A 15294-nucleotide genomic window follows, 5' to 3' on the forward strand; every position below is an offset into this window, starting at 1 on the left:
TTTGGGCTCCACATTTTAAAAAGGATATTCAGAAGTTAGTCAGTTCAAAGGAGGGCAACTAGATTATTACAAGGGATGGAGACTTCTCATATGAGAGGCTGGAAAAGTTGGGCTTGTTTGTCTCAGAGGAGATCTTATGTACAGTGGGGAGAATAAAGATTTGATACACTGCCGATTTCGCAAGTTTTCCCACCTAGAGAGAATGGAGAGGGCTGTAATTTTTATCGTAGGTACAGTTCACCTGTGAGAGACAGAATCTAAAAATAAAAACCAGAAAATCACATTGTATGGTTTTTACATAATTAATTGGCATTTTATTGCATGAAATACTGTAAGTATTTGATCACCTCCAAATTGTATTGGAAGAGTTTAGGAGTTTTCCTACCTATCTGCACTGATAAGAAATAGCCCATGTGTGCCATAGGTCCCTTGAGGAGTCAGATTTTGATGGAACTAGTCGGAATGCACAGAGGGTGCAGTGCCTCCATTGTAGGGTCAGTTGTGGACTGCCCTTGTTAGGGGGCTCCCTCACCCAGAATCCCTCTCTGTGAGCCGGAATGGAGAGCGCCCCCAGCCAGTCCTTATATTACATAGACAATGTGTATAGTAGTCTGGTGAAAGCCTCAAGAGGGGCCAAACTTGGAGTTTGAGAAGCTGGACCCACGTTGATTACCTGACTTCATTTTAAAAATGGACTGTCAGTATGAAACGTTTATGGCATTTATTTGTAAAGTTGGCCATACATGTGTTGATAGCTGTCAGCTAAACGATCTTTTTCCTGACCACTATCGTTCTTAAAGGGAACCTGTCACCCCCTCCCAGGGCGTTTTTAAGTAAAAGAGTCACCTTCAGTAGCACTAAGGCTGCATTCTGTGAAAGTGGCTCTTATGTGGCCTGGGTCAGCTCATAAAGTCCCATGGATTCCAGTACCACCTTTATGCTGACGACAGTCAGATCTACCTCTCTGGCCCAGATGTCACCTCTCTGCTGTCAAGAATCCCGGAGTTTCTATCAGCCATATCCTACTTCTTCTCCTCTCGCTTCCTCAAGCTCAATGTGGACAAATCTGAACTCCTCATCTTTCCTCCATCTCACAGATCTTCCTTACCTGACCAATCTATCACAATTAATGACATCACGCTTTCCCCAGTACCGGAAGTCCGCTGCCTCGGAGTAACCCTTGACTCTGCCCTGTCCTTCAAACCGCACATCCAAGCTCTTTCTACCTCCTGTGGCCCCAGCTCATAAATATTTCCAGAATCCGTCCTTTCCTCAACTCTCAATCTACTAAAATGCTTGTGCACGCCCTCATGATCTCCCGCCTCGACTACTGCAAAATCCTTTTCTGTGGTCTCCCTGCTAACACCCTCGCACCTCTCCAGTCCATCCTTAACTCTGCCGCCCGACTAATTCATCTCTCTCCTCGCTACTCCTCCGCTTCTCCCCTTTGCAAATCTCTTTACTGGCTCCCATTCCCTCAGCGTATCCATTTCAAATTACTAATACTGAACTACAAGGCCATCTATAACCTGTCTCCCCCATATGTCTCTGAACTAATCTCCCGATACCTTCCCTCACATAATCTCCGATCCTCCTTCTCTCCTCCACACTTATTCGCTCCTCACCCAACCGCCTCCAAGACTTCTCCCGAATAGCCACCATCCTCTGGAATACTTTGCCCCAACATGTCCGACTATCAACCACACTCGGATCCTTCAGACGAAACCTGAAAACCAATCTCTTCAAGAAAGCCTGCAATGACCCCACTACCTCCTCACCACTACTGGAGATATCACCCCAACCAACACTGGAACTGCTGCAACCCCCCAACCTACTGTCTCCTTCCCCACCATCCTGTAGCATGTAAGCCCGAAAGGGCAGGGTCCTCTCCCCTCTGTATCAGTCTGTCATTGTTAGTTTTACTGTAAGTGATATCTGTAATTTGTATGTAACCCCTTCTTATGTACAGCACCATGGAATCAATGGTGTTATATAAATAATAATAATGTTTCTGATCCCTAGTAACGCCGAAATATTGACTTTTATAAATTGCTCCCCATACCTGTATTGAGTCCCATAGGTATGGTGTGTCCCCCTGTATCAGCCGCCTCCCAGCCGTCCATCATCCTCCTGCTGCGTCTGTGCGCCGCATCCTCCTGTGTTGCTGTTACATGCCTGCGCTGTGCCAACAGTTCTCGGGCATGCGCAGTGCGCGCTGCCCGGGAACTGACATCAGGCTGTTTCACCTGCGTGTTGCGGAGGCCCCAAATTCCACTCCGCAGTGTGTTATGATGTATTCACTCTGCGGGGCTGGGAATCTGGCGCCTGTGCAGTGAGCATCTATAGTTGCGCCTGCCCCCAGCCATAGTGAACTGCGTGTGGGGAGCTCAGCTGGCAGGTCAGCTCATCAGACGCTGCTGAGGGAGGAAAGAGAAAGAGGAGGGAGATGGGGCCAGGCGCAGATATAGTTGCTCACTGCGCAGGCGCCAGATTCCCAGCCCTGCAGTGTGAATACATCATAACACACTGGGGCGGGATCTGGGGCCTCCGCAACATGCAGGCGCGATAGCCTGATGTCCGTTCCTGGGCAGCGCGCACTGCGCATGCCAGAGGACTGATGGCACAGCGCAGGCACCGGAATGTAGCAGAAACACAGGAGGAGGTGACGCACAGACGCAACAGGGAGATGATGGACGGCAGGGAGGTGGCTGATACAGGGGGACACGCCAAATCTATGGGGAGCAATTTATAAAAGTCAATATTTTGGCGTTACTAGGGATCAGAAACAGAATAGTCACCTTCACAGAGTGCAGCCTTAGTGCTGCTGAAGGTGGCTCTTTTACTTAAAAACGCCCTGAGTCGGTGATAGGTTCCCGGTGGCGGATGGATGTGATCAGTTTCGTTGCAGAACAGCACAGCTCCGTTAACTATAGTGACCAAGTGTGGGTGCTGCAAGTCCGCCACTACTTGAAAGACGCTCTTCTGTTCTGCCCCGCAGCTGATCACATCCGGCAGGCACCAGAAATGGCTGATCGGCAGCGGTGGTGGGTGTCTCACCCCACGTATCAGATACTGATGACCTACCCTAAGGATAGGCCATTAATATAAAAGTACTGGACAACCCCTTAAGTCTCCCATACAGAGGAAGTCTCGGATTGACAAAGCGCTCCTGTGTACCCTATGAGAGAGCTGCTGGCAGAATTATCTGGCGGCAGCTTTTTTTTTTTCCCCTGCATTTATCACCAACTCCTGGCTTTGGCTTACAAATACTGATCCAAAATACTGAACGTGTGAACGAGGTCTTATAGCTGCGATGTTAGAAAGTCATAGATTCTTCAGCATGTGTCAGGGAAAGGTTTAGTTTGTTTCTGTTCCTTCTGAGTAACTTCCCATCCATCCAGATCACTTATCGTACACTGGCAGACGTTTCTTTTCCATGCAGAAAGTCAATTCAGCCGGGATATAAGTTCTTGTACGTAAAAGAAGATGAGTCAGCCGACCGATCAGTAAGAGGATTACTGAGCAGGGTGTCAGTGCTGCTGAAGAAAGAGATTACACTTTCCTCTGATTCTTCGCCACCCTCCTAACAATGTGAACAACACACACAAACTGTATCCTAGAAGGATGAGGTTTATCTTTGAAGAAGCGACACTTGTAAAATCTGGAATTTGGATATATAGAAATTGCCGAAGTATATTTATATTACCAGAAATGTCCGTTAGACGTCAGTCTGTCTCTGGCACTCCATAAACTGCAGCAATCAAAGTCAGCCAGGATTGGAACCAATAATCATGGGTCACCACTCGCCATAGCAAAATCTGAGAAGTCAATTTTCAGCACAAGCCTATTTTCTAAAATTTTTATTTATTTTTTAATGCAGTGGTAAATGCGCACAGTGATGTAACAATCAATGCAAGCATAAGGCGCAAAGTAGCGTCACAGCACACGAATCATGCACATATTCAAGCCTGCGGTAAAGAGATGATGCACATAGTAATGTCACAGCACAGAAATAAGAAAAACACTGGTGGGAAAGCCACCAGAATGGACATAAAGAAATATGATGAAAGTGTTTTTTGCAGGAAAAAACTCGGCAGGTACGACCATATCTAAAAGACGTTGTGTGCATGTACCCCAAGGGTGCTGGCCGTGTGAGCGCACCAGTAATCTCTACAATTGTCCCATCTGTACTGGTGGATGGATGGCAGGGATACATTGGATAAAACATCTATGCTCTTACAACTCTTCAATCCTTCGACAGTCCAGAAGAGCTTGAGTTACCATGAAGAGATGTCGTTGTCTACATCTCCTAAGCCACCACAAAGGAATCGGTAATTGCCGTATTTAATACAGATTTGTAGCACAATCACTGTCAAATGGAATTGTCTTGCCTGAGTGCATGTGGCATCGGCTAATTGATTCCTGAGAGTCTCCTGGGTGTCGTAAAAGGGTTTTGATTGTCTGACAAAATATCGGAAAACGTGGGTTTTCCTATGGGAAGATTGAAAGAGACTGAAGTGTGTCGATTATGGGGAAAAAAATATTGCAACAAGCAATTTTACACACATTACATCTCTGCTGTTCACTTTATATACTTTATTTTTTTTATTTGCAGTTCATTGTGGGTTAAAGTTGTACACTTTTTGGACAATTGTTTTTTCTCTTAAAGAGGTTGTCCACTACTCAGACAACCCCTTCTGAATCACTAGGTTTCCTCCCATGTCATAGAAAATATTAAAAATCTTTGAGGTCCCTCACATCCTCTCTTTTTTTTTTTTTTTTTTTTCTTTCCTCTTCCATTTGTCATGAGGAGACAGGAGCTAGCACTCCATGCTGCCTTTATGTAATTTGCAGTGTACATAGATGTGAAGCAGATTAATAAAAATGCGAGGATTCCTCTTTATGCCCAGGTGACTGACGAGGATGTGTATTGTCCACAGAGAGAGAGACAGGGAAAAGTTATTAGGATCTGAATGAATCAAAGGAAGATCTGATGCCCTTCTCAAATATCCATGGTCACTGCAGTTACAATAAATCAGCAGACAGTATGTCTCCGGGAGAAAATATAGAATATTGGAATTTCTATCCATCCGATATTAATGAGACGTACATTTTCAGCACCAGGATAACTAGGCAAAGATGCACATATTTTCTCATAATTGTAACCCCCACCAAAAGGCCCCAAATCCATAGGACCCATATAACCTCCAACAGCTAGGCCAAGTTTGGTCTCTAAGCGTAGATAAAATCCTGATACAAAATATGACATCAGTCTCAAACTTCTGTGATCGCACTATGAGGAATTATTGCATAAATTGGATTTCCTAAAACGATGAAGGGCTGCGACCAGCCCACGACCAGGCCTATGTGAGGTCATCACGGGGGGGGGTGTAGGTGGGACTCAGGGTGTGATAAAAGATAGATCAATCCCAGTTATGATATGTGCTTGGGCAGAGAGTTGCATATCCATTAGTCTCTGCGATCGGTGTAGTAAGTTCTCCTCCTATTCCCTTTTATTTTATGTAACTGTGTATGCTGTATTGTTTTGTCCCCCTTGTAAAATCTTTAGTATATTTTTCATAAACACTGCCTCCCTTTGGATTAACTATAAAATGTAATAGTTCTGTTCCTTCTCTTCTGTAAACTCTGCCTCAAAGGCGTAAGCTACCGTAAACAGTCTCTAATCGACCGAGACAGATTAGTCGTGGCGACGAATAGTCTTAGGTTATTGTGAAGTTAGTGTTGACCGTACCGGGGTGTATACACACATTCCCTGTGTTGGAATCCGGAGGTGTATATGCCGTATGCTTACCGTTATTTATTCGGTCGTCCATGACAGCACCACCTGATATACGGGTGCTGTCATGGACTCCGAAAAATACCGTTAACCGGTGAGTAACTACGACTTTATTCGGTCGTCCATGACAGCACCCGTATATCAGGTGGTGCTGTCATGGACTCCGAAAAATACCGTTAACCGGTGAGTAACTACGACTTTATTCGGTCGTCCATGACAGCACCCGTATATCAGGTGGTGCTGTCATGGACTCCGAAAAATACCGTTAACCGGTGAGTAACTACGACTTTTCCCCATAGCCGACTTAGTGATGCGAAGGCTACGGCCTTCTCCGTTGATTGTCGGCCAATCATGTAATTGTCTGGACAATGGTGGGCAGCAGAGAGCTGTTTGCTTCAAAGATCAGAGGGTGGTACTCGTAACCTTCCCAGCCTGTGATATCACGGATTTGTGAGATTAAGAAAGACTTTTGACAAATTAAAATCCCTGACACCCTAGGAAAATAATAACACTTAAACTCCCATCCGATGCCGGCGCCATTCCAGTGGTCTTTGCACTGGCCCTCCCGGGGATTGCATAACATTAGTTGCTGGGGTTGCATCACATAACAATCAGCATTGGCTTCACTCTCTTCTCCTATGGACAAAATTGACATGGGGGGGAAGTGAGCGCTGCGGCTACCCTCTCACTTCCTCTGGATGTCTGGCTTTGTATGAAGGAGGGAAGAGTAAAGCCACTGTTAATTGGATGACCTAATGTCACACGAGCCCTGGAAGAGCCAGAGCAGGAGGTGAGCAAAAGTGTTATTATTTTACCGGGAGGAACCTAGAGATTTACAGTAGTGAACAACACCTTTAAGACTGCGTTGACATACAGCTACCGCGTTGACATGTTTCAGCCGCGAAGTGGCTCAATTATCACACCACCATTATTTCTAATAATGCAGTGGAAAGCCACTGAAACATTTTGGATGCACCTACTCAACTAGACACAGCTTGGATGCAGGCTGCACGTGTACAGAGTACTATATGTCACCCCAGCCCCCATGGTCCTATATGGATGAGTAGCATCTAGACAACCAAATCTACTTTTTATCACATCGCTGTGACGGTTCTTGAGATGATCATCAGTGTTACAAGATTATAACGACTCGCTCTTACTCTTCTGCCATTTCGTTCCCATTGTTTTCAGACCACACTTACTCCGAGCGGCTCCTGCAGGACGTAGCGCACCTGAAGAGTAACAAGAATTTGACTGAAAGGGTTGTCGACAAAATCATTTTGCAGCTAAATCGGGTCTATCCTCAAGTTCTGTCCAATAAAGAAGCTGAAAAGGTAAGCTAAGAATTCTGCGTAGCCAGTGTAAGGGGAACTTGTTGCTTCTCTGGTCATCAGACTGGAGTTGGATGGGTGGTTCAGCAGACTGACTTTAAACCTGGCTCTTTATAGTTTAGGAGTGTGCGAACCCCTCTGCGCACCCGACTGTCTGATCTACTGATACATCTACAGAGAAAGGGGGAACGAGAATGTCAGGAGTTCTACAGGGCGCTCCAAAACAACGCAGACGCGGTGTACGCCACCCTGCCCAGCAGAAACAACCTGAGTAAGTGACAGCGAGCAGCTCCATCACCACTGCCATCAATCAGCAAGCCCAGGTAGCCATCATGACACCATATCCGATATTATCAAGTGTCAGATGTTCGCAATTGCAGTGATCTTCTAGAAAGAAACAAAAAGACTAAATTGTCACATTAATTGCTGTAGTCCACAGTGTAAAAGATAAACTTCGCCCACTGATCGGCTGCAACATTCACGTGAAGTGTCGGACTGAGGTGCCAAGGGCCCACCAGTAACCACATTCAGGGCCCCACTGTTCAGCTACACGCAAATGTGACATTATCCTCAATCACAAATGAAGATAACGATGAACTGGGTAGATTGATAAATGAATAAGAAGCTGCCATTCTCTGTACAGAGTGATTCAAGTATATTGTGCCAAGTACTGCTCAAATAAGAGGGTGGTGGCCCACCGGAGGATTCTCTTGTTCTCCGGTGGGCCAGTCCAAACCTGCTCATGTGGCATAACTATCACGCAAGCACTAACAACGGCACCAGTGCAAGAGATGAGGATACTTTTTTTTTTTTTTATCTATCTTACATGGGGAATTACAGCATTTAAGAAGGGGATACCAAGTTTTGGGCAACACATTTTAAGGGGTATTTCAGTTCCACTAGTTGCTGCTAGAATACCCCTTTTAAAAGTTACGAACAACTTTTACATAAAGAAAAAAAATGATTTAAACATGTTCATGGTTACTTTTAGTTAAAAGTAAAATTGCACTAAGTTTCCGTCTGCAATCTTCATTCCTTCTCAGACCCTGATATGCAGTTTGTACGCGGTTGGACATTGTGGCACGGACACTGTCCAATCACTTCTGATGTCAGATATTGTAGAGACGTGCCCTTTTGACAAGGAGAATGCTAATGACTAATTGGCAATTGAATTAATATATTTCCTGGAGGAATAACAGAGGGATGGCTCACCGCAAAGTTATAAGAAAAGTTGTTGCAGAATTGTGCGTTTTCCTCATATTTAGTTATTCTTTTTGTTAACTCAGATACCTCGGATCCCCTAGAAATCAGCCTTGACCTGGAGAAAACTATCCTCAATGACCGCGGTAAGTTATAGCAGGTAAAGTCGGTGCTTGGTATACACGAATATAATGCAGGATATCTAGATCCGAGGTTCTCGTTCTGTGGTGCTTGTCCTGCAGACATACACAACCATTGTCCCTGCTCCATGCCCTGCATCCAGGAGTATGATCACAGCCCCAGGAGCACTCGGCGTAGAAACATGATCAAACGCTGATCCCATGTTATTAGATTCATTCAAGTCCAATCTTGTTGTTGGTAATGGTGGGGGTCCTAAAAGGTACACCCCCGCCCAACATGCTTGTATCTATCATGAGGTATTTTCTTACGCCTGTTTTCCATTCGCAGGGCCCGTCTTCTTCCTGGCTTGCTTCAGCGTTGCAGCAGGACTGGCATTATTAATGTATTACAATAACTCAGGTAAAAATCAAAAAATCTAAGAAAGCCCAGCTGTGAGGTCATGTAATGCTGCGCAACATGTACACACTTAATATCCCAAATCCATAGGTATTATTGATCGCTGGGGGTTTGGATGATGGGACCCTCAGCGATACAGAGATCGGGGCTCTGGTTTCCAAGAACGTTGCTCTGCAGAGCTCCATCTTGGATGAGGCATGTTCAACATTCGCACCATTCATTGTCTATGGAATGGAAATATTGTCGTGCTGAACTCTGCTTTTCCTCCAGTCTGTGGCTGGGTTCGTAAAAGCCAATTTTTGGTGACCCCACAATGGCCCACGGTAGTCAGTGTGCAAGTGTCCATGAGTGATTTTCTACATGGAACTAAGGTGCCCATGAAAAACCACTCAGCATTCACTATCCTCGTCCATTTTATAGGTGCGCGTAATGACAAGTAGCTTCTGCACCGTCCACGTTGAACAGTTGTGCACGGACACTGCAGTTGGGTAGGGAGTGCTTACGTAGTCTGATAATGTCAGAACTGTATGTCCTAAGGGAAGGAAAATCATGATGTTGGTGTATTCCTACAGTTCTAGGAGGAAGAGCAGATTTACTAAAATTTCATGGTTGGAGTTATAGCGATTTTTCTTCCTCTCTATTGTTATGACAACCTCTGGATTCATAGTTTTAGATTAACTTTGCACATTCATTGTACAGGCCACTATTTTTCTCCGGTCTGCCTATCCTCATGCTCACTGCCTCTTGTCAAGTGTAACCTGTCTCTGGAAGCTGAGATGCCAAAATGGATTTTAGGATGGGGGCAGATCTTTTACAGACAGGAGACCAGGATCAGAAAGGCAAACTGCGTACAACAATAGCACAGGCAGGATTTCAGTTTTGGTGGCAGGCAAGACATAGGACAGTGGCAGGTACAATGCATGCTGGAAAGTAGGAGAAGGAAGTTCTAGTACTGTGGTGGGGGCAAGATGCGGATGAAAAAGAAATGCCTCGCCAAAAAGATGGATGGAGAGTTACGACGCATGAGCCTAGGGACAGCTCCTGGAGATATTCTACTGGTTTGCGCGCTAAAAGCCGTTTTATCTTGTGGGGGACAAGAACAGCAAAATGATGATTATTTTTTTTTTTAGAGGTACCATCTAATAAAGCTACACTTCAGATTACTGTAAGAAAAAAAGTACAAGTTTTCAAATATCAGCTTGTTTGTTTTTCTGTGTATTTTTCATTCTCGACTTGGACCAATCCTTTTGGTGTATGTTTTTCGTTATAGAGGTGAAGTCGCCCGACTCGGCCAAGAAAGTGTTTGGCTTTACTGCTATTGGATTTGGGCGACACATCAGAAACATCTTAATTTCTTTTCTGGAGGATACAGCATTGAGTCACTGAAAACCTCAACCACTAGGCGACCATGTACTCGAAGCAATCTGCCGTGCACGACGCTTACATCTACCAAAGATTAGGATTCTTCTCTGTCCATGGTGTCCTGGGGTCGTCTTCCACCACGTTAAGGAAAGGCAAGAATATTATGGAAGACAAGTATTTTGTATGAAGTTTTCCAAAAATCTTGCCGTCCAAAGATTTATTGTGGACCAAAGGCCGATGCAAACCGTTATTACCTTCTATCTGTACATGAACCGTTACTGAACAAAACACCAACGTGCTCGAGATGGGTCAAACTCCGTAACCCGCGTTTAAGTATTCAGAAGCTCCTTTGTCTTCTCATTCAACAGGTTTTTCTTTAGTTTTAAAAAAGTGTTTTCCTGTTTTTTAGGACTTATGAAACGGTTATCACTTGACCGTAATATACTGTCTGTTGCATGCATTGCATGTGTTTTATGTTAGAAATATTTTAATCTATATTTTCTTTTTTCTCTTGTTGGGGATTATGGTTCCTTTAGGTTATTTTAGACTACTTTTGAGCTTAATCACATAAGCAGTTTATCTACTTGGTTTTCTATGAGTGCAGGTGGACCGGTTGGATTGTTTGGGCAATTTTGGAGATAGATGCAGGTCAGAGAGGTGGACACCACATCTGTTACATAGATTGCCTTCTTCTGCTCCCAACAGCTGTTCTAGTACTTTCTGTCTCTCGCGTAACTGCAGTTCTACCCTGCAAGCTCAGACGGCGTCTCCAATGTGGCCGGAATCGCTCTGTCTCAAACCTATGAGACTCACATTGGAGGTTGCTTTCTCAATGTAAATCTATAAATCCTTAAAGAGAGCCGGGCACTAAGAACTGCCGTTATGTGGTGCAGAAGAGGACCGGAACAGCGCTGGAAACGGGAGAGGACGGCAATTGATAAGTGTTTGAATGCACATAATATCTAGCTCTCCACTCCCTGATAGGTATTGCAAAAACATTTCTTGAGTGCTACCCTAAACTCTCCAGACAGAAGTAGGAAGGATTTATAGTCATGATCCATAAGGAGGAGGTGCCTTCTGTAGAAAGCATATAGGTTTCATTCAGAAGAATGGGACAGTCCTAGAAATGTCTGCGACACATTTGATGCACATACACCTAGGATGAATGCTTTAGGCATTTTATAGTCCAGATTTGCGGGTGAAAAATCGGCAGCATATTACAGAAAAAGCAAAGTGGATGATATTAGAACAACTCTCATCCACACGTTGCAGAAAAAAACCCACATTGGGAATTGACCTATGCTGTGAATAAAAAGGGAGTTATCCAGGACTATTTAATTTTTTTTTTTTTTTACTATGGCCCTTAGTGATCAACTATCTGCCTGTTAATTCTATCGATCTGTTGTGCTGGCGTCGATCTCTGCTGGCACAAAGTGGTCACGGGATTCAGCATCTTTCATGGACGTCTCGTTGACAGAGAAGCGGCTTCTCTTCTGCTCAGTCGAAGGGAAGTGACTGCAAACATCATGGTTATTGACAGATGGCTCACCGCTGCCTATCTGTGGGGAGCCAGCTGTCTATCAGTATGACATCACCAGTCACGCCCCATCGACAGAGCAGCCCAGAAGAGGAAGAGCTGCTCTGTTGACGTGGAGCAGCTGAATTGACGGCTGGAGCGGTCCGTGACCGTTCTGAGCTGTCGCTTGGTAAAACAGACAGGTAGTTGCCTCTATTTAGAAACTATAGGTTTTTAGGCCCATAGTAAACAAGAAAAATTAAAATAATCCTGGACAACCCCATTTTAAAGTCAACAGAATTTCAACCTGCAGATTTTGATGCAAATTTGGCAAAATCTACAGTGGAATTTTTTTTTTTTTCTGTATGTGAATGTACTCGTAGGGAATGTTCACCTCAGAAAATCTGCAGCTGATATGTCCCTTATGGAGAAACCATTACTCTTCCATTAATCCATCTATGTTACAGGTTTTAATTACAGTATTTTCTGGTCGGTCTTGTTTGTTTGTTTTTTTCAATTGCCATTGTATTCATTACATCTCTGACCTCTGTGCAAACAGTCGAGAGTCACCCAATATGTAAGCTCAGGATAATACGCTCCGGCCAGTGTATTTGTCTTTTTTGCATTGGAATATTGAATAATATCATATTATCGATGGACATTAGATTCAAGCATTGTCGGCTCTGAACTCTCAGGTGACCCGCGGTTATTTTGACAGTATTCATCTCTTATGGCCACTGCCCGTGCATGCGATTTCGGCTTTGCTGCCGGACCGTGTCCTCTTACCTTTGTACTCGGGTGAACTGTATGGTACAGATTCTCTCTGAAATCCCAATGATTTTAGCTACAGATCACTGTGCACATCACCCTTCATAGTGTATATAGGAAGGTACTTTGGGCTTAATTCACACTGCCGTATTACGGTTTCACGAGTGAGATATATTGAGCACCAAGAAAAGTCATCAGGCAGGATTATCCGTACAGGGATTTCTTTTTTTTTTTTGGCCTGAGGAATTTCTTTGCTTGGAAGGTAACCACTCTAATATATATGTACCACATATCGGAAGAGAGAAGTTACTTCGATTATTGTCACTGAACTGCGTAGCTAACAGTTCCCCAATATGTTGGGGTCATTAATGCAATCAGCGACAATGTTCATTCCAACAGTTCGTCGAGCATACAAAAAAGAATGTGGTTTTCACCGTTGGAACGAAGACATCTGAAGTCTTCTTTCATAGTATTTTTATACAGCTTCTTTTTGGTCTGCATAGTGAAAGCAAGAAGAAAACGACCCCAAAAAATCTGCCAAAAGAGCGAAAAAAAATCACAAAAACAGCATTTTCATTGTACAGATATAGTACCCTAAAAGCTATAGTGCACAACATACGTGTTTTCATTCATGTCCTTTTGGTTTGTGGTTTTTTGTTTTTGTTTTTTTGATGTGCATAATGCCGTTTTTTTTTTGGTTTTTTTTGGAGGTGGGGGGATTCTGTTTGGTCATAAAACACTAAAAACATTTTTAAGGAATGATAATTTTTTTTTTTTTTTTTTTTACATATAAAGGAGGACCTCTTTCATATTCCCTTCTAAACTTGTGCTGTCCCCACACCTCCGAATTGCAAGGTCCCATACACAAAACATTAAAATTGGACAGAACCTAACAATTTCCTTGTCCCGAGATCTGAATCTGAGCATGTGCCGCACCTGGTGGCCGTTTTCCCGGACGCCACCGCATCAAAGCAACAGAGCTGCGGAGGCCTCTGGGCTTTGCAGAAATGCCGGCGGAGCCCCCCACATAGCACAGAGCGCAGCCGCCACCCCAGCACGGAGCACTGCCCCAGCATAGAGCTCCGCCAGAACACAGATCTCTGCCACCGCACAGAGCACTGCCGTAACAGAGCGCAGCCACCACACAGCGCACAGCCGCAACACAGACCTCTGCCACCGCACAGAGCACCTCCACAACACAGAGCACTACCACCCCACAGAGCTCCGCCCTAGCAAAGAGCAGTCACCACAGAGCACCACCACAACACAGAGCTCTGCCCTAGCAAAGAGCAGTCACCACAGAGCACCACCACAACACAGAGCACCGCTGCAACACAGCGCACCCCCACCCCACAGAGCACCACCGCAACACAGAGCACCGCCACCACACCAGCCTGGGATGGGATTTTCCCAGAGGCCACTGCACCAGCCTGGACCATCGAACAACCCCTGTGACCAATCCTCCACCTATACCGATCCTTTCCCTGGTAAGCTGAATTCGGACTGTAAGACGGACCCCCATTTGACTCAATTTTCTTCCCCTATATTCCTTCTTAAAATTTGGGGTGCGTCTTATGGTCTGAAAAATACCGTATGTGCACAAGGGCCTCCCGATAGATGGTATTGGGAAGAATAGGACCGGCCTGTTGGAATTTCAATGTCTACGGTTTTTGTTTTCGGGGGAGAGTAGCTGCTGCCAAAGGATCCTGGCAGTGGCTTTTTCTCCATTATAGACACATGAACGTTCAGCCGAGCAGTCGTGTACGGGGGGAGATGAAGGAGAACTGTTCGGCGGGCAAGTATCGTGCAAGCTCCATTGACCTCAACAGCCTCCTATATGGATGTGTGAATTCAGCCAAATAACCACTAATTTACTGCTCTTCACTCCCATTTATCCAATCGAGTAATAAGAGCATCTTTCACCTCCCAAGGAGCAAACGGTCCCGTTGATACCTGATTCTATTCTAATGCAGCTCGACACAAAGCAGCTTGTCTCACTGTACACAGCGCGCTGGAGCTGAAATCACTGTTCAGCTCTTGCAGTGATTTTTTTTGTGGAATTTTATACCAATCTGTAAAGCAAGATGTTGTACAAAATATTGTCACGTACCCACTGTATATGAACTGCACCTATTAGAGCCGGTGGCTGATATTTTATTTTTCTATATTAAAAACTTTGCTCAATAAAGTGTCTTATTTTTATTATTATTATTATGGTAGCATCACCAAATCTTCTTAAACTGAGAAGATCCAAAGAATTATGTAGTTTAGTTCTATAAAATTTTTTTTTTTTTTTTTTATGTGCAAGGATAGTGAAAAGTAACCTAAACACTATAATTGACCTTGTTCTGGTCAGTAGCATGAACGCTTTAAAGGGGTTTTCAGCCCCATCAATTTGCCCTATATACAGTAGACATTAGTCAGCTGTACTTCCCGTTCCCAACACCGGCTCTCAGCCATTGCTGTTGGTGGCTGCAGCGGTGATGTGATGAAATGGGACCAGCGGTTCTCATGCCATCTACGTCGGCATCGCTGCTGAGCTCAGCAGTCACGCCCGTGGTTGTCATGATGTCACCGCTGCAGCTTGTAAACCATCACCAGGAGTAGCGGCAGAGAGCCAGAGCTGAGAAAGCACAATCAGCCGTGCGTGCCTATCTGTACACAAGTCAAACCGATGGGAGAGAAAATCCATGAAGGAAAACTCCTTAAGGCCGGTTTCACATTTGCGCTTTATAGTGCAGTGACGGCATGCGCACAGCCGCCACTAAACCCCGCTCCCTGCC

At 44.7% G+C, this 15294-nt stretch overlaps 1 protein-coding gene across 2 annotated transcripts in view; it reads left to right on the forward strand.

The window, feature by feature from the left end:
* The window catches only part of CARD19 (caspase recruitment domain family member 19), a 28657-nt gene extending 13958 nt beyond the window's left edge, over window positions 1-14699 (forward strand). For both annotated transcript variants that reach the window (XM_073574196.1, XM_073574194.1), the window contains exons 2-6: window positions 6989-7131; window positions 7246-7399; window positions 8415-8474; window positions 8797-8868; window positions 10136-14699. In XM_073574196.1, the coding sequence (XP_073430297.1) occupies window positions 6989-7131; window positions 7246-7399; window positions 8415-8474; window positions 8797-8868; window positions 10136-10251 (545 nt within the window). In that variant the 3' untranslated portion in view covers window positions 10252-14699. The remainder of the gene's footprint in view (window positions 1-6988; window positions 7132-7245; window positions 7400-8414; window positions 8475-8796; window positions 8869-10135) is intronic.
* The last annotated feature ends 595 nt before the right edge of the window (window positions 14700-15294 follow it).

Source organism: Dendrobates tinctorius, unplaced genomic scaffold (assembly GCF_039654945.1).
Source record: "Dendrobates tinctorius isolate UK_male_01 unplaced genomic scaffold, ASM3965494v1 ptg000038l, whole genome shotgun sequence".
In the NCBI taxonomy this organism is placed as follows: domain Eukaryota; kingdom Metazoa; phylum Chordata; class Amphibia; order Anura; family Dendrobatidae; genus Dendrobates; species Dendrobates tinctorius.